Below are 18,437 nucleotides of genomic sequence, written 5' to 3'. Positions count from 1 at the left end.
ATGAATTTATAAAATCTGGAGTACCATGTGCACGGTACTCCAAGAGTAAGATAGAAATTACGGTTTATATCCTCTCACAGGTTTATGCATTTACTTCTGTATCGTTTTATTACACTTTTATTATTTTAAAAAAAAATCATTATATTGTGAGAGAAGATAGATCGATATCTATATCTATATATATACTACACTAAAACAAGGTACATTAGCTCCATGGCTGTCATGTGTCCTTGTTTTAGGTCTTTAATTTTTTTTAAATTTTTTTTTTTTTTTGGTAAAATGTATAATTGTCAACGATTTTATTATTAAAGATACACCGAAATAATATCTTGACTTTCTTAATGTTGTTTCTCAATTAATATTATTCATGGATTTTCAGCATATATTAAGGGCATGTTCTCATACGTTGAAATTCAGTTCAGTTCATCTCAGTTCAGTTCAGTTCGGTTCAGCTCCTAATTTCCTTCTCTTATAAAATATTCAGTTCAGTTCAGTTCAATTAAGTTAAGTTCAATCAATGAGAACAGGCCCTAAGTCCATATCATTTGACTTTAGATTTAAGGAGTGTATCAATACTATATACTAAAAGACACACCAGCAATGACACGTGTCATCTCCTGGTGTGTCCTTAGTTATTTTTTTCTTTTTCAAAAAAAAAATATTTCAATTAAGGAAACAAATCATTTACAAAAATCATATATATATATATATATATATATATTTTTTTTACATATTCCATATTAACATGTAGTAATTATTATATTTAAAATAAAAGATTTATTCACAAATCTTTCTAAAAAAAATAATCAATTATATACCAAAAATCAAAATTTTAAAATAATCTTACAATAAGAAAAAATATTGCTCAGATTTTTTGTCTACTTTTGTTTTAGTTGTGTATTGGAAGCTACAATTAAAATTGCAAATACCAAATTAACATATTTCATACTTTTATTATTTCTCGACTAATTTATGATTATACTGAGTACCGTAATACTTCTCAATCAATACTATATAACTAAAGATCACCATGCATGGCACGGGATCTAACCTAGTATTTTTATATTTTGTACCCCGTACATTATTTTAGGTTTCCTTATTAAATTAGCACACATACAACTATATTAGAGTAGGTTATTCCTTCAACCTATTCCCCCCTTCCCACACACACACACACACACACATTATTCCTTTGGCTACTAACACAATTCCTAATGATATTGAAGCTAATTGTGCTCTGTTGTCAACCTTACTAATATTATCAATCTCAATTCAACCAATTATTTATTTTGAAAAATTCAACTTGACACTATACTTGTGGGATATGGCCTTTTCAATTTTCTTCATGGATCTCACCCTACCTATCTACTATAGATGGGTATAGCTTTATTAAAAAATAAAAATAAAAAATAAAAAAAATAAAAAGAAAAAAAGATCTCACCCTAACCTCCTCCATCCATATCTAATACGAAGTATATTTAAGTCAATTTATATTACGGATTAGTAAAAGATATATTTGATTATATATTATATGTAGATCATCAGATCACTCAAATATACTAATGTGTACTTGTAAAATATATATATATATATATATATATATATATATATATATATATATATATATATATATATATATATATATACTAATGTGTATAAATTATATATCTTATTTAAAAATATAACACGGAGTACTACCTCCACTTTGTTAAGTGTTACATTTAAACTATCTCCAATTCACTATTTTGACCATTAATTTTTTTTATATAATTGTGCATTAATTTCAATTATACAAAATTGAGACGAGTATATTGAAAGGTTATAACAATTTTAATCTAATAAGATCAAATTTGATAATAATGTGCTTTCTATCTTATATATAAACAATTAGACATGTTGTGAATCGTAAACAGCTTATAAATATGTAGATTATGTTTTCTCTAAAAAAATAAATGTAAATTGTGATACAATTATAATGACTTTAATAATTTTCTACCATATGATTTTAGGTATATCATACTTAATTTTTTAAAATATGAGTACTTAGTCAGGGGTCACTCGAGGGGTTACTCGGTCATGAGTCACTCGAGTTACTAGGTCAGGATTATTTAAGGAGTTCGGTCAGGGGTTACATACTCGAGTAATTCGGTCAAGGGTTATTTAAGGAGTTAGGGGTTAGTTGAAGGATTACTTAGTTAGGGTTTACTTGAGGGGTTACTCGAGGGGTTCGATCATGGATTACTCGAGAGGTTACTCGGTCAGGGGTTACTCGGTCAAGAGTAACTTGTCAGGAGTAACTCAAGTAACCCCTGACCGAGTAACTTGCAGGGCCGGCTAAGGGCCTATGCAACCAGACCCTTAGCACATAGCCCCGAAATATTGAGGGCCCAAATTTGTAAAGAGCCCAAATCCTTATACGTAGTATATATATATACTTGCCTGACTTTCTCACGCGTGCGTAACATGTATGCAAGCTTCCTTCTTCCTCCTATTCATTTACTCCAATGTAATGCTCAGTATCGTCTACTCTTCCGTAAATTACTTTGAATTTCCTAAATATTTCTTCCATCTTCCTTCAATTAATTATAATTTGCCATTAATTTTCTCACATTAACCAAACTTCTCAATTTTCCAAATAAAACTTATACCTTCCTCTTTCAATTAGAGCGGCTATGCAAATGACTTTCTTGCTTTTTAATTTTGTGTTTTTCATAGTTAAATCCCTTAATTTTCCTATTTTAACTGCAAATTTGTCTTATTTTTTGTTAAAAATTTCTTATTTTAGTTTTGCTATGATCTTATTTTTGCCAATTTGCCATTTTTAAGATAGAATGTCAAAGAAACATTGTGATTTTTTGAATCCACTTTGCAATTTCAATTTGCATATATTGACGGTGTAATATATGCAAAAGTAATTTCTAATAATTTGTATATTAATATTGATTATTGAAATATTTTCTAATAAAAAAAATCTAATAACTTTAAAACCCTTTTATTAGGGCCTAATTTCTAAACTTAGAACAGGGCCCCAAAAAAGATCAGGACGGCCCTGGTAACTCGAGTAATCCCGACAATTCGAGTAACCCTCACCGAGTAACTTTAGTAACCCATGTTGCGCGGTACAATAGGCCGCATACAAAAAATTGTGATAAACATATCAAATGTCTATAAAAAGATGTGACTATATTCATGCTACATGTGAATATAAAAAATCCTATTTTTAGAAGTTACATGTAAAATTTCAAGTGTTTTAGAGGTCATAGAGAAAAAAGATATGACATTATTTGTGATATACGAAATACAATATTAATACAATGATTATATTGTTTTATAATAGAAATTATTTTTCCAAGCATACATTGAATTCACGAAATTTCATATATATGTGACTGGCTACACCATGTGTAACACCCCCAAATTACTCAATAATAATCCAACATTAGGGAGTAACTTGGGAGTATTACCGCCACGTGATTACGTAAGGCTTAACAGAGTTTTGCAGCGGAAAATAGTACTTATCTTTCATTAATAATAACAGTGATAATAATAGTTGAAACACTTCCAAAGTAACTACAACACTAATACTATGTTTACTAAATTAAACTAGGTGATCACCGCCCATCGTTCCCAATGCAACATATAGTTCACATTGTCTGATCGTCATCACCTATCTACTCATCAAAATGATAAGTAGAGCCAAGCCAAAACAAAACAAATACGTATTAGCCAAAATGCTAAGTACATACAAACGCTAGACATGTAAAATCAGCTTAATTAATTAAACATGCTTTCGAAGAGATTGACTTTAATAAATCATAATTTGTCCAAACCATTCATGAATAGAAATTCATGTATAAAAACCTATCATTAGAACCAATTTCCGAAATAACCGACTTTCTAAAGATAATTCTGAACGGGATGGATCAATCCCTATTTTCATAAATCATTTTCCCATCTAAGTGTGCACACCCCCTAAGCTAGTAACTCCTTTACAAAGTGCTATCAGGGGAAAGACTAGGTCATACAAAGTTCATAGTCTTCAACTTACTCCGCGTAGTGGGAGTTAAAAAAAAAATCCAAAGGTCCAGGGGGTAAATCCTGATAAATAAACTTTCCAATATCTCATACTCGGGATAGTTTAAACAATAAAACTTCCTTTTTAAACATCTTGATATCAGTACAAGTTTATAATCAACCATATGAAATATTTAAACATTTGTAATTAAACGATCAAAGCATGTTTCACCGAAATATATTTCACAATCATTTAAACATGGTTCGAAATCACTTAACATGTAAATCACGTTGCATATAAAAGTCACTTTTAAGAGATATATCCACGTGTACGTACCTTGATCTTTGCACACAAGTACGGAACTCCTAATTTCGAACCCGAAATTCCTCCTATAACAACCAACAATTTTAATCAAATATTTTTCAACCCATAGACACAAGGACTTAAAATACTGACTTTACTAGTTGTGTATGAACAATTGGTTAATTTAACCCTTTTATAATTTAATAGTTACTTTTTATAAATTAATCTTTAATAATCCATCAAGGTAATAATGATTATAATTGTAGTAGCTTGTAATATGAGTAGTATATAGTAGTAGTAGTAGTATTATACGTAGGTAGTAATAGTCATAATAATAATAACAAAGTTAATGATAATAATAATATTAATTATTATTATTATTATTATTATTATTATTATTATTATTATTATAATAAAAATATAGTAGCTACAATTTGACAATAATGTACATAGTATTAATTAGATAACGAAAACGATGACGAAAATGCTAAAAACGTGAGTTCTCATATATATCTAAGCATAAGTGTAGTACAAAATAACAAACAAAATACAGAGGAAAGAAGTTAACACTAAACAACGTAAACAAGGAAAAAACAACAGAAACCATCGTATGCTGCGGCGGCTCCGACTGTGGCTTGGTTGCGAAATGAGAAGGGAAAGAAAAGAGTTTGAGGTCTCTGTACTGATTTGAGATGAAATTGGGGATCAAACTTACACTATTTATAGGCAAATTGGATTGGAAGTTCTAGTTAAAACTCAATGTTAGTGAATGATTTTGATAATACCACATATGGTAGGAGGAAGATTGAGGTCATTGTAATGGTGTTTCGCCTTATTTTTGACACTTGAAGGAAGGAATGTGGTAAAAGATTTGTAATAATAGAGGGGAGGTGTAAATAATGAAGTTGTGGAGGAGGAGCTTCCATGAAGGTGTTATAGTGAATGAAAGAAATGATACTTACGTATCATAAGGAGAAAGATGAGGTTTTTTGTTTTTTATTTTGTGAGTAGTATTGAAGAAGGATGCTAGGTTGACATATACTTTTGTGTAGTACTAGTGTGCTAGAAATATAAATTGGACTTGAGTATATTAAGAATTGAATTTGATACTTTGTTGTTTGAATCGGGTACAAGGTATTAACAGATGAAAATCTGATTCGGACACGACAAATTTTACTTGACTTGTATAAAAATAAAATCGTCTTCGTAAAATCATATAAATATTTTTGTATAATAATAAAATATTTCGGAAAAATCCATAATTAATAATAAGTAAGTGGCTTAAAAATACGAGGCATACAGTCCACCCCCCTTACAAGAAGTTTCGACCTCGAAACTTTGAGTAAAAATTGGTTATATAATCCAAATTAATACAATTGACTCATGCATAACTTATAATGACTTGAATATCACTCAAACTATGACTCAGGCACAACACATAGCAACTCAAAATGACTTAAAACTAACCAGAAGGGCAAAAGCGCGAAACTCTATCGCATTCTTCCCCCCTTAAAAGGTGTTATGCCCCCGTAAATCGACTACTAACCTCAGAAAACAACTCTGGATATCTTTTCCCCATATCTGCTTCGGCTTCCCAAGTAGCTTCCTCGGTTTTATGGTTTGACCATAGAACCTTGACTATCTTAACATCCTTGTTCCTAGTGCTTCTCACTTTACTCTCCAAAATCTTCATAGGCCTTTCCTCGTAAGTCAAGTTCTCGTTCATCTCGATGGTTTCAGGCTGTAAAACATGTGAAACATCTGGTATGTACTTCCGAATTTGGCTCACATGGAACACATTGGGAACTCTTTCTAGGTCGTTAGGCAAATCCAACTTGTATCCTACCTTTCCCACCTTTTGGATGATCTCGTAGGGTCCAATGTACTTCGGGCTTAACTTTCCTCTTTTCCCGAACCTCATTACTCCCTTCATCGGAGATATTTTCAATAAACTTTCTCACCTACTTCGTATTCCTCATCCCTTCTTTTTGAATCTGCATAGCTCTTTTGATGATCTTGTGCGGCTTTTATTTTCTCTTGAATCATCTTTACTTGTTTCACCGTCTCTTCGATCATTTCTGGCCCAAGCGTAACAGTCTTACTTATGTCGTTCCAACATATCGGGCTTCTACACTTCCGCCCATACAAAGCTCGAATGGCGCCATCCCAATGCTTGCATGATAACTGTTGTTGTAGGAAAACTCTATCAAGTCTAAATGATCTTCCCACGAACCCTGGTACTTCATAACACATGATCTCAGCATATCCTCCAAAGTTTGTATGGTTCTCTCAGTTTGACCATCGGTTGCAGGGTGGAATGTAGTGCTCATTTACAACTTAGTCCCCATAGCCTTTTGTAAACTCTGCCAGAAGTTGGATAAGAACCTTGAGTCTCTATCCGAGATGATGTCTTTCGGCACCCCATGGTATTTCACCATAAATTTCACATACGCTTTTCCCAATTGATCCATCGACCATGTACTCCTCATGGATATGAACGTTGCACACTTTGTTAATTGATCCACTATGACCCAAATTGTATCATTTCCTGCTCGAGTCTTGGGTAAGGCTCCCACAAAATCCATAGAGATCGAATCCCACTTCCAACTAGGCACCTCCAAGGATTGAACTGTTCCTTGGGGTCTCTTATGCTCGATTTTGACCTTTTGACAAGTCAAACATCTAGCCACAAGTTCTGCCACTTCCTTTTTCATATTAGGCCACCAGAATGTCTTTTTCATGTCCTTATACAACTTATCCCTCCGGGATGCATTGAATAAGGAGAACTATGAGCTTCCTCCATCAACTTTTGCTTTAGATCACTTCGATTCTGGGGAACACACCATCTCCCTTTAAACTTCATGCTTCCATCATCGGCTATTGCAAAATCTAATATTTGCCCTTCCTCGATCTTTTCTTTAATCTTGTTCAACTTCTCGTCCCTAGGTTGCCTTTCTCGAATCTCATCATAAATCGGTGGTTTGCTTAACAAAGCACTCAAAATTTTCTTTACCTCTCCTTGTTCCAATACCTCCAAATTCATCTTTTGGAATTCCACACATAATTGATCCAGTTTTGTTTGGTTATGATCCCTTGTGAGATTCATTTGTTCTAGCCTTCATCACCTTGTTGAGCGGCAATTTAGGATCCTTGACTATGCATGTCTTAATCCTTGTTTTGACCTCGCGTTAACTGCATGACTTGACTTATTACTTAATGCATCAGCTACAACATTCGCTTTCCCTTCATAATACTGAATCTCAAAATCGTAATCCTTAATCGTAATCGTAATCCTTAATCCTTAAGCTACAACATTTATTTTTTATTTTTTTATAATTAACATTAGTTTTGTAAAAGGAAAATGTAAAAATAATAAACAAAACTTACTAATTATATATTCATAAGTGTCATAATTAGCTTGTTAAGCAGGTTACCAACCAATCACGAGTATTTTGATAAGATACCTCTCAATGGTTTGAAATAATTAAATGATTATTTATATATTTTTTTTGTATTTTTGGAAAACGTGAAAAATGTCGTATTATTTTTGATAATTTTTTCTTTAATTTTTAAAATACTTTTAAATTAGATCATTTTTCTAGTTTTTACTTTTTAGAATGAAAAACTTTTATTACACCCGGTTTACACTAATATTAGTGTACATCGAGTAGTATAAGGGTAACTGTTAGCTAATTTTAGGGTAACTTTTTGCCACTTATTGGGTAACTTTGAACATAATACAATTTTTATATAAAAAATAGACAATAAGAAAAGTTTTGTAAAGGTATTTTAATTACATTCAATCACTAATTGTTTAGGGTAAAAATACCCCATGTACGTGGCCCAATAAGAAGGTGACACGTGGCCCTATGAGAGGGAGACACGTGTCAGCTGTCTTTATTACACAATGCAACATCAGAAAGAGAAAAAGGCCTTGATCACATCAGGCCCAAATCCCGAGAAAACCTTGAATGCCGCAAAACGGCGCCCCCCATGACACGTGGCGACCCCTGATTGCGCAGCCAATCACGTCACGAAATTCTAGGGTATAAACCCTAGAGGGGCACATGTTCCCACCCCTATAAATACCCCAATCATTTATGATGGGAGGGGTGGATTGTGACATAACATAAAAACAGAGCATTAAAGAGCTCCAACTTCTCTCTACTTTCTCTCTCTAGCTTTTCCGATTTCCGATCTCTAACTTGATCGTCGGAGGCGAATATTCCGATAAACAGAATATTCGTTGTTTTGCAGGTGTCCGAGTCTCATTGTCAGGAGAACGCGACCAGTATCCGAGGAGTTCACAAAAAACCCCGAAACATTTGGCGCCGTCTGTGGGGATACTCGTCCGTTATGGCAATAGATGGTCAGATACCTAATACTGGTCCTCGTCCAGGCGAGGACGGATATGTAGAAGACTTACGTACAACCATACATTCTAGCAATCCTTTGATTGCCTCATTTCAAGAGGCCGAACAACCTCCTGTTACCCCAGTTACCCTAATGGCCGAGCTGACTAAGCTTCGCCAAGAGTTGGCCTCCAACCAACAAAAGGGGGGAGGAGGTGCTTCCAAGAAAACACACAACAAGACCAATGCAACTAATGCTGGTAATACCCCATTCCGTCGTCCGCATGGAAGGTCTCCCCGAGTCCCACGGACCAACCTCTCTAGTCTGTTGGCGAAAATACAGTCGGCTGGGGGGAGGGGCAGACAGCCGAAAAGAGTTGAGACTGAGCCGTCACAGCGTTTCAAAGACGCAAGGGATTACATTCGGCACAAGCAAAGGGAGAGGGCCGCATATTCTGACACGGCCTCTACCCCAACCATGCCGGATGAAGCCTCCAACCAAACTTTCTCTCAATACACCAACACGGCCGTCTCCAGCAGAAGTCAAGCCGCTCATACCATTACTCCCAGACCAGTTCAGCCATCACAATATCAGCCCCCTCAAGTACTCAATGGGTTGATACAGCCAACTCCCCAAGTCTTTGGGCAATATGGGCCATATGGCCAGGTGTTCGGCCAGGCTCCCTACCTGGCTGGTACATCCGCACAGCCTCAGCCCATCGATTGGCAGATGCGTTTGTTGAATTTGGGAGATAAACCGCCCCCGTTTTCGCAAGACATACTAACGTCCCCTCAACCAGCAAGAGTGAAGAGTGTAATAGTGGGTGCCTATGATGGTACGGGCAACCCAGAGGAGCATATTACCTCGTATAGGAATTTGATGTACTTGCAAAGTGTAGATGATGCTACATGGTGCAGATGCTTCCCGGCCACTCTTAAGGGGGTGGCCCAGGATTGGTTTAACAGCCTTTCGGCCGGATGCATAAATTGCTTTACTACCCTCAGTTTGTTGTTTGTGGGAAATTTCTCATACAACATCCCACCAAGAAAGACAAGTCTCAACTTGGCAACAATTGTTCAAGGGAAGAATGAAGGACTACGCTCATACGTCCAAAGATTTAACCAAGAAAAAGCCCAAATTCATATCTTCCGGACGAAATGGCATACTCAGAATTTCTCCGGGGATTAAGGCATAATGGTTTTAAGTTTGATTTGGTAAGGAAAAAGATTCGGTCATACGCAGGTGTATTGCGGGAAGCCGAAGCCTATATTGAGGCCGCGGACTTTTGTTCGCTCACCAAATCAGAACAGCCGGCCAAGGGGGCTGAAAAGAAGCAATCTTCTCAGCAAGACTCGGCCGACCGAAAGAAAGAAGGAAGCAAAAGAAAAGAAATTTGGGTAGCTGATGACAAGTAACCCAAGTCAAAGTAAAGCAAGACGTACGAGCCTCAGTATGAGTTCAACAAGGATGGCTACTCCATTTTGATGGAGATAAAGGACAAGTTTGAGTTTGAGAAGCCTCAGCCTTTGAGAGGCTCGGCCCAGTACAAAAACAAGAACAAGTATTGTCATTACCACAAGGATGTAGGTTGACACGAACGATTGTATCAATCTCAAGAGGCTGTTGGATAAGTTGGCCGACAAGGGTCTGCTGAAACCCTATGTGACCAAGTCCAAGTTCACCTACAAATGGACAGACAACACGTCCGAGAAAAAGCAACAAAGTGATAAGAAAAATGACAAGGAAGATGATGGGAATAGCACTAATTCAGGTTTTGTGGCCGTGATATCAGGAGGCTTTGCTTCAGGCGGCCCTACCATGAAAGGAATCAAGCAGGACGCTCGAAATTTGTCAAATGTGATGCAAACGGATGCCGTTAAGGCCGAGCCATTTCCTGAAGTGATCATAAGTGAGGCTGACCGTGGAGAGGTCAAGGCTTTGCACAATGATCCCATGGTCTTTGTCATGAAGATAGCAAATTTGAAGGTGGGACGAATATTGATTGATACGGGCAGTTCGGCCGACATCATCAGCCTGTCCGCCCTAAGAAATTTAAGCTTCCCAGAAGATGCTCTCCAGGACATCACTCACCCCTTGGTAGGATTTGGGGGAAATGTCATTCATCCCGTCGGACGGATTGATCTTCCAATCCGTTTCGGGCAGAAGGGAGAAGGGAGAGACATGGTCATCCGTTTCCTTGTTGTTAAAGAGCTGACTGGGTACAACGTCATCCTTGGCCGCCCCACTCTGAATGCAGCCAAGGCGGTCATAGTGCCTCACTTTATGTTGTTGAAGTTTGAAAGGTCGGACGGAAAAATTGGAACAATTCAAGGAAGTCAGAAAATGGCTAAGGAATGTAATCAACTGGCCGTGAAGCCAACAGCGCGCGGACCAAAACTGTCCGAGCCAAAGGAAGAAGGATCCTCACTCCCAGCATACCAGGTCGGCCAGAAGCGTAAGGCGGCCAGGGCAGAAGAAGCCTAGCAATTAATGACTGTTGGCCGGCCAGATGAGTTGAGGCCCCAGCTGGTCGGCAGCCACCAGGATATAGTGCTTGACTCCAACCACCCAGAACGGACAGTTAGTGTTGGCACTATAGCTTTGGGATTGCTTGGGGATAAGTTAGTTCAGCTGTTAAGAGAATTCAAAGATGTGTTTGCATTTGAAGTTGGTGAAATGCCAGGGATAAGTCCTGACCTGGCCGTGCACAAGTTGGCCGTGAATCCTTTGATAAAGCCTGTCCGCCAGAAGAAGAGGAATCACGGAGAAGAGAGGAATCTGGCGGCCGCAGCAGAGGTGAAAAAGCTGCTGGACGCCGGTTTCATTCGGCAATGCTTATACCCAGATTGGGTGGCCAATGTAGTTCTTGTAAAAAAGCCGAATGGGACTTGGAGAATGTGCGTGGACTACACGGACTTGAACAAGGCGTGTCCTAAGGATAGATTCCCCTTGCCTAAGATTGACCGTTTGGTTGATTCTACGGCTGGACACGCCCTAATGAGTTTTATGGACGCATACTCCGGATTCCATCAAATTCCCTTGTGGGAAGAAGATCAAGAAAAGACAGCGTTTGTGACCGAGCAGGGGTTGTACTGTTATAAAGTTATGCCATTCGGCCTCAAGAACGCCCCTGCTACCTTTCAGAGGCTTGTTAACACAGTCTTTAGAGACCAGATCGGCCGAAACATGGAGGCGTACATTGATGACATGATTGTTAAGTCAAAAGAGCCGGCCGACCATCTCAAGGATCTACGAGAAACGTTCGCCGAACTCAGGCGGCATAAGATGATGTTAAATCCAAAGAAATGTGTATTTGGTGTTGAGTCCGGCAAGTTTCTCGGATTTTTGATTGATCAACGTGGAATTAAGGCCAACCCTGAAAAAATTCAAGCCGTCCTTGACATGAAGTCCCCAAGAACAATTAGGTGCAAAGACTGACCGGCTGTTTAGCAGCCCTTGGAAGATTTCTGTCAAGGTCAGGGGATAAGTGCCGTTACTTTTTTCAAACCATTAAGAAGAAAGCCATGTTCGAGTGGACAGAGGAGGCCGAGGAAGCATTCGTACAATTGAAAAGTCACTTGCATACATTGCCTCGCCTCGTCAGTCCGCTCAGGAATGAGAAGTTATTTATCTATCTTGCCATCCTAAACATTCTCTAAGTGCCGTCCTCCTTGCTGAGAGGGACGGCCACCAGGTCCCAGTGTATTTTATCAGCCATGTACTCCACAATGCTGATCTTAAGTACCCCCCAATTGAAAAATTTGGCCTGGCCTTGTACATGGCATTAAAGAAGCTGCGGCCGTACTTTTTGGCACATTCAATTGTGGTCTACACAGACCAACCTTTGAAGAAGTCGTTCTCAACGTTAGAAGCAAGTGGCCGCATGCTTAAGTGGGCTTTGGAACTCAGGGGATTTGACCTTGTGTTTGAACCAAGAAAGGCAATCAAGGGGCAAGCTTTTGCGGATTTCTTGGCTGAAATGACACGGCCTGATCTTCAGCCGGTCGGGGACCAAGTCTGGAAAGTGTTTGTGGATGGAAGTGCAACAGCGACCGGGTGTGGTGCTGGTATTATATGTGAATCTCCTGAAGGAGACAAATATGAGTATGCGTTGAGATTTCAGTTCCAAGCGTCAAACAATGAAGCTGAATACGAAGCATTGTTGGCCGACCTAAGGATGTGTAAAGCGGCCGGGGCAACCAAAGTTGAAGTATGCTCGGACTCCCGGCTAATAGTCCACCAAGTCAATGGTGGCTTCGAAGCTAGGGAGCCAGCCATGATGAAGTACATGCAGCTAGTGAAGGATGAGGCCGAGTGCCTAGAACATTTCTCTCTCAGACAAGTTCCTCGATTAGATAATCATCAAGCGGACGCGCTCTCCAAATTGGCTTCCTCGGCATCATGTGATACTCCAAGATCAGTGTTTTGGGAAGTAAAGGAGAAAAGGAGTATTGATGCCGAGCCCGTTCAGATAATAGATAGAAGTTCAACCTGGATGGACGGAATTATTTCCTATCTAAGGGATGGAATACTTCCGGACGACCCAAAAGAGAGTTGGCTAATGAAGAGGAGAGCGGCCTGGTTCGAGATGAAGGATGGGGAGCTATTCAAAAAAGCTTTTGTGAAGCCTTATCTTAAATGTATAATTCCTGAAAGAGGGCATGATGTGTTGGACGACCTCCATCAGGGGCATTGTGGCTCACATATTGGAGGACGAGCCTTAGCTGAAAAAGCGACACATTTGGGATATTACTGGCCGAGCTTGAATACGGACGCCATGCAAATGGTGAAAAAAATGTGACAAGTGCCAGAGGTTTTCAACCCTTATTCATCGTCCAGCAAATAGGTTACCAGCCATCAGTAGTCCGCTTCCTTTTGCTAAATGGGGCATGGACATTTTGGGGCCGTATACTCCTGCATCCGGCCAGAGACGATATGTACTAGTGGCAGTAGACTACTTCACTAAATGGGTTGAAGCTGAGGCCGTCTGGGACATCAAATGGATGGATGTGTCAGCCTTCATTTGGAAGAGCATAATCACTCGGTATGGGGTACCTCAGTCAATGGTGTTCGACAATGGACCTCAGTTTGAGACGCGCCAACTCAAGGAATGGTTGGAGGACCAAGGCATAACTTATTGTTTTGCCTCAGTCGGCCGACCACAAGCCAATGGTCAAGTTGAGGCCTATAACAAGTTGATTTCAAATGGGATCAAGCGCAAGCTTGAAAAGGCAGGCGGCCTATGGGCAGATGAGTTGGTTAATGTGTTATGGTCCATACGGACAACAACAAAGAGTTCAACAGGGGAGACTCCATTCTTTTTGGTCTATGGAACTGAGGCTGTACTCCCAATTGAAATGTACGAGCCCACTTTGCGGGTAATGCTCTATGATGAATCGGCCAATTGGGAGGCCATGAAGACCGCTCTAGACTTTCTTCTAGAAGCTAGGGGCAATGCGGCGCTTAGGCATGAAATATATCGCTTAAGGATGACGAGGGCATATAACCGTCGAGTGTCTAAGCGGCCGCTAAAAATGGGGGATCTAGTGTTGAGGAAAATGGAAGCTGTTGGCCGTGCCAATGAAGACGGCAAGTTGACTCCAAATTGGGAGGGGTCGTACCGAATCAGGAAAGAAGTCCGAGGCGGCACATATCGCCTTGAAGCAATTGATGGCCGACAGATTCCTCGGACATGGAACACTGACAATCTGAAGAAATATCATGTTTAAGTTTTCTTCTCTAAGTACTTAGCCAAAAAGCTGTGTATACAGCTAGGTCTACTGACCGAGTCATGTAATCAAAGCTATACGGCCACAACAATGTACTCTTGACAAATTAATGAAAAAGTCAGGCATTGTTAAACTATTTTGCTATTTTACTTATCTTTATTTGCATATTATGATTTGTAATTAAAGGCCGAGTGAAATGACTTACTAAGTTGCTTCCAATATAGCAACACGGCTTATCAGTCTTACTGAGTGGCCAAAGCAAAAAGGAAGCAAGATTGCTTCCAATGGAGCAATTCGGCCACGAGAAAAAAAAACTGATTCAATTCAGAGAACAATGCGTCCGCACCAATTCAAGGCGGACGGTTGAGGCAAGGTATTCTGAACTTGTTTAAAAAGCAAGTGTCCTTTACAAATAGGGCAAGGGCATACCTAGGCGTTTAGCCCGGCCGAGCCAGGAATCTCTAAATTGAGATAATACTTGGGATTTCAAGGGTACGTCCGAGCGATAGTTTCAACGGACTACTCGTACAAGATAGCTGAACGGTCAATTAAATTGATTCGGTGCTTCACCTAGTCCAAGGGCAATCATTACTATGATTTGATTAACTTGCTAGTCGTCATACCCTTTAAGGCATAAAAACTACCAAGTTAATCAAACATCTTAGAGAATGGACTAGGCGAACACCGAATAAAGGGGCATACCCCTAGGAACGTACGAAAGAGCATAATATTGAGACGTACGAAAAACATTTAAAAAGCAAACATTGCAAAAAAATTGCTAAGTATGAAACAGGATTAAAGAACCGCTTAAAAGGCGGACAAAATTTTCATTGATAAGGCCGCTCAAAAGGCGGCCAGAAAGGTTTACAATACCTCTCTAACAGGCGGCTTCAAAAAAAAAAAAGAGTACAAAAGAAGCTAAGTACAAAGAAAGCTGATAAAAGGAAAAGCTTGAAAGCTGAGCAGACGACTGCTGGGGGACCTGAGCTCTACTTAGCCGTATTATCTTTGGCAGGCTCCTCCGCGCTTTTGGCGTCCTTGACCGAGGCAGCCTCGTCGTCCGCCTCCTCCTCCTCATCCTCTCCTTCTCCCTCGTCCTCTCCAGACTCGGGAGAAGTAACTACCAGCTCTGGAGGAGGCTGGCCGACCTTCTTTGCCTCTTCTCTGAGGCAGACATAGTTCAGCCGCTTCTTAAAGCGCTCCTCGTAGTAAGCGGCCTCACCGTCATCCACCATCAGCTCGAAGGCATCGAAGAAGTATGCCCTAAGCCTGTCTTCGGCATTCTGCTCAATGCGGACGATTTCCTCCGCGCTGGGCGGCCGAGGAGCTTTTAGCTGCTCAGCATAGTCCGAAACGGACTTCTTCAAGGCCTCAACTCGGCCTTCAGCGCGTCCGCTTCGTCCAAAGCAGACTTAAGGTTGGCTTGGGCCAACTTCAGCTCACTTTTCAAGGTCTCAAATGCCTCGAAGCCCAGCCTCCACTTTTCCTTCTCTAGGACGGCCTCGTCCCTTTCAACCCTCAAGGCCTCCCTGGCCAAGGACTCTTGTTCGAGTGCCTTGCCCAGTTTGACCAGGTCCTCTGTTTGCCGCGCCGCCTTGTCGGACAGCGCGGTTATCTGGGTCTCAAAATGCACCCTTTGGACGGCGGTCGTCCCAGTCACAGCGTCCTCGGCCTTTCTAACCTCAAGCCAAGATTGCTTCAACCGCTCGTTCTCTTTATCCTTCCAGTCAAGGAAGGCGTTCAAGCGGAGGAAAAGCTGCGAACAGAAGAAGAAAAATTAGTCAAATAACAAGAAAATACGCTAAGTGTTGGAAAGAAAAAAAAAGTAATGAAATAGAAGCGTACCTCGGCACTACAGTTAAGAATGGGGCCGAGGAACCCCTCATTTATTCCCCGCAACTTGTCTCGCTGCGCTTGGGGAACTGCGCGGACCATGGCCTCGCGCATTGCTTTTCTGTCCGCACCAGTAAGTGACTGGCCGGGCAGTCTCATCTGCAACTCCTCTGAGATATCTGCGGACGATCGTGCAAAAAGAATTAGGTAAAATTTACAAGTACAAGTAAATCAAAAGGTACAAGAATAAAGAAAAGAAACTAACCAGTGAAGAAGATTGGAGGAGAGAGATTGATGGGAGGGGGCGGCAAGGAGGCGTCCCCCTCATTTTCTAAACGGCCAGCAGCGTCACTGGCCGACTGACTGGTATTTAACCAATCAGATTTTTTGACTAACTCAACAGGCGGAGTCGAGATGGGGCGGGTCATTTTTTCCGGGGACGACTTACCCCCATCGTCCAAAGGGGCGGACGAATCGTGAACCTGATCAGCAACAAGTTCCACGGGCTTGGAGACCCCGCTTTGTGTCAGCCGGGGCTGTTCTCCTTTAGACTGCGTTGTATCAGTCTGCGACTTCGCCTTCGCCGCGGCCTTGGAAGCAAGCTTGGTGGCAACCGTCTTCCTCCTTTTCGATGTGTTCGCATCGGGAGTAGAAGAAGCTGGCTGCTTCCTCCTCGCCTTTGGAGTGGAGGAGGACTGTCAAAATACAAGTAAACTTGTTAGAAAAAGGGCACAAAACAAAATTTCAGTGTCCGTGTAAAAGTGGGAAAGAGCTCCCTTCCAATATGCCTGAACGGACGAAATGCGTCTGTGCAAACTCGGGAAGCGCCAATACAGCAGAACGGATAATGAGTAAAGAAAGACTCAAAAATAAACTAAGTATTTACCTCCTTGATTTGCTCGTACATCTTGAAACGAGCCTTGTAGCGGGCAATATCCACCTCAGACATCGCCACTTCCCCCTTCTGTGCCGGGTCAAGCATAGCGTACGCCTCCGCTGCAAAAAAGGAAAAAGAAGACAAAGTGTTAGAATATTTTTCTAAATAAACTCTATGCGCGTACAAGAAGTTTATATATCTAAGCGTCCACCTTGGGGTATGTTCTGGTACAGGCCATACGCAGACATGAAAGTGGTGTCCCTAAGCCAATTGGATAGAGGAACCCAGTGGCGAGGGACACGTTCAGTTTTGTTACCCCGCTTGACCCTATTGACCTGGAAGTATTCAAGTTGGTATTCTTGGCTTGGATGGATAGGCGGTTTGTCAGGCTTGTGATCCCCGCGTCCGAGTTGAATGGGATCCGGACGGCACCTATTCATGCGAAGGTTGAACTCCGTATCTTTAGTCTTGATGCGGTAGAAACGGTGCTTCCAGTCCCTCCACTTACTGACACGGTCAACCACTACCATGTAGTCCCTGGTTGCACTCAAGACGAGCCAACCATCCGTGTCCTTCTCCAGCCGTGTAAGTGAGTGCATCTCATAGAAAACGGCAAAGTCAGGCTTGAAGCCTTTGCAAATGCACGTCACCAAATACCCAAATACATTTAACCAACTGTTTGGCGTCAGTTGGAAAAGGCCAATGTCGTATTCGTCCAGCACTGTCCGGACGAATGGATGAAGAGGGAAGCGGAGGCCCACGTCCAAGGCGGCCCGGTAGACGCAAAAAGCCCTTTTGCGCGGCTTCTCATCATCCCAGGTAGCCACAGCAATGGCTTTCCTAGGGACTTGTATTTCAAATCCCTCCCCCAAATGGAGGGACTCCTTGTACTGCTCAAACTTGTGGCCCAAGAACTTCAGGGCCATCTCTCCAACTGTACAGGCGTACGGGTCCCTGAAGTTATCAATGTTGGCGACGTTTTCTTCGGCCGCCGCCTCACCTTCGGTCGTCTCACCTTCGGCCTCTTTCTCAACTTCTTTTTCTTCCATTTGGTGAGAAGGGGCACTTCCGAATTCTAAAGACAACACCCTATCCAGGTCTGCTGCCTCGGCCGAGCTTCGGCCTCTTGAGCTGACTACGCCCATGGAAGAAGGAACGACCTCCTCAATTAACGGACGCTTGCCTTTATCTTTGGCAGCGTCCGCCTCATTCCCCGAAGAGGGGCGTTGCGAATAGGCAGATCGGACGGTTCCCTGATTGAGATTCTCGTCCTAGGTCTGTCCGCTCTGCCCAGTTGGAGCAGAGGTTGAAAGGAAGAGGGGACGGA

At 41.0% G+C, this 18,437-nt stretch overlaps 1 protein-coding gene across 1 annotated transcript; it reads right to left on the bottom strand.

Moving 5' to 3' along the window:
- Positions 1-5,837: 5,837 nt before the first annotated feature.
- Positions 5,838-6,251, bottom strand: LOC145593963 (uncharacterized). Its single transcript, XM_081650318.1, has one exon. It carries the CDS (start codon positions 6,249-6,251, stop codon positions 5,838-5,840), a length of 414 nt encoding a protein of 137 aa, XP_081506444.1.
- Positions 6,252-18,437: the final 12,186 nt, after the last annotated feature.

The sequence above is a fragment of the Chenopodium album genome, chromosome 19, assembly GCF_948465745.1.
Source record: "Chenopodium album chromosome 19, dcCheAlbu1.1, whole genome shotgun sequence".
In the NCBI taxonomy this organism is placed as follows: domain Eukaryota; kingdom Viridiplantae; phylum Streptophyta; class Magnoliopsida; order Caryophyllales; family Amaranthaceae; genus Chenopodium; species Chenopodium album.
The sequence above is the reverse complement of the archived record's forward strand: the minus strand, read 5'-3'. Positions and strand labels throughout refer to the sequence as shown.

What these genes read in the sequence shown, in the direction of transcription:
- LOC145593963 (XM_081650318.1), bottom strand. Translation starts at nt 6,251, where the DNA reads ATGAAGGGAGTAATGAGGTTCGGGAAAAGAGGAAAGTTAAGCCCGAAG.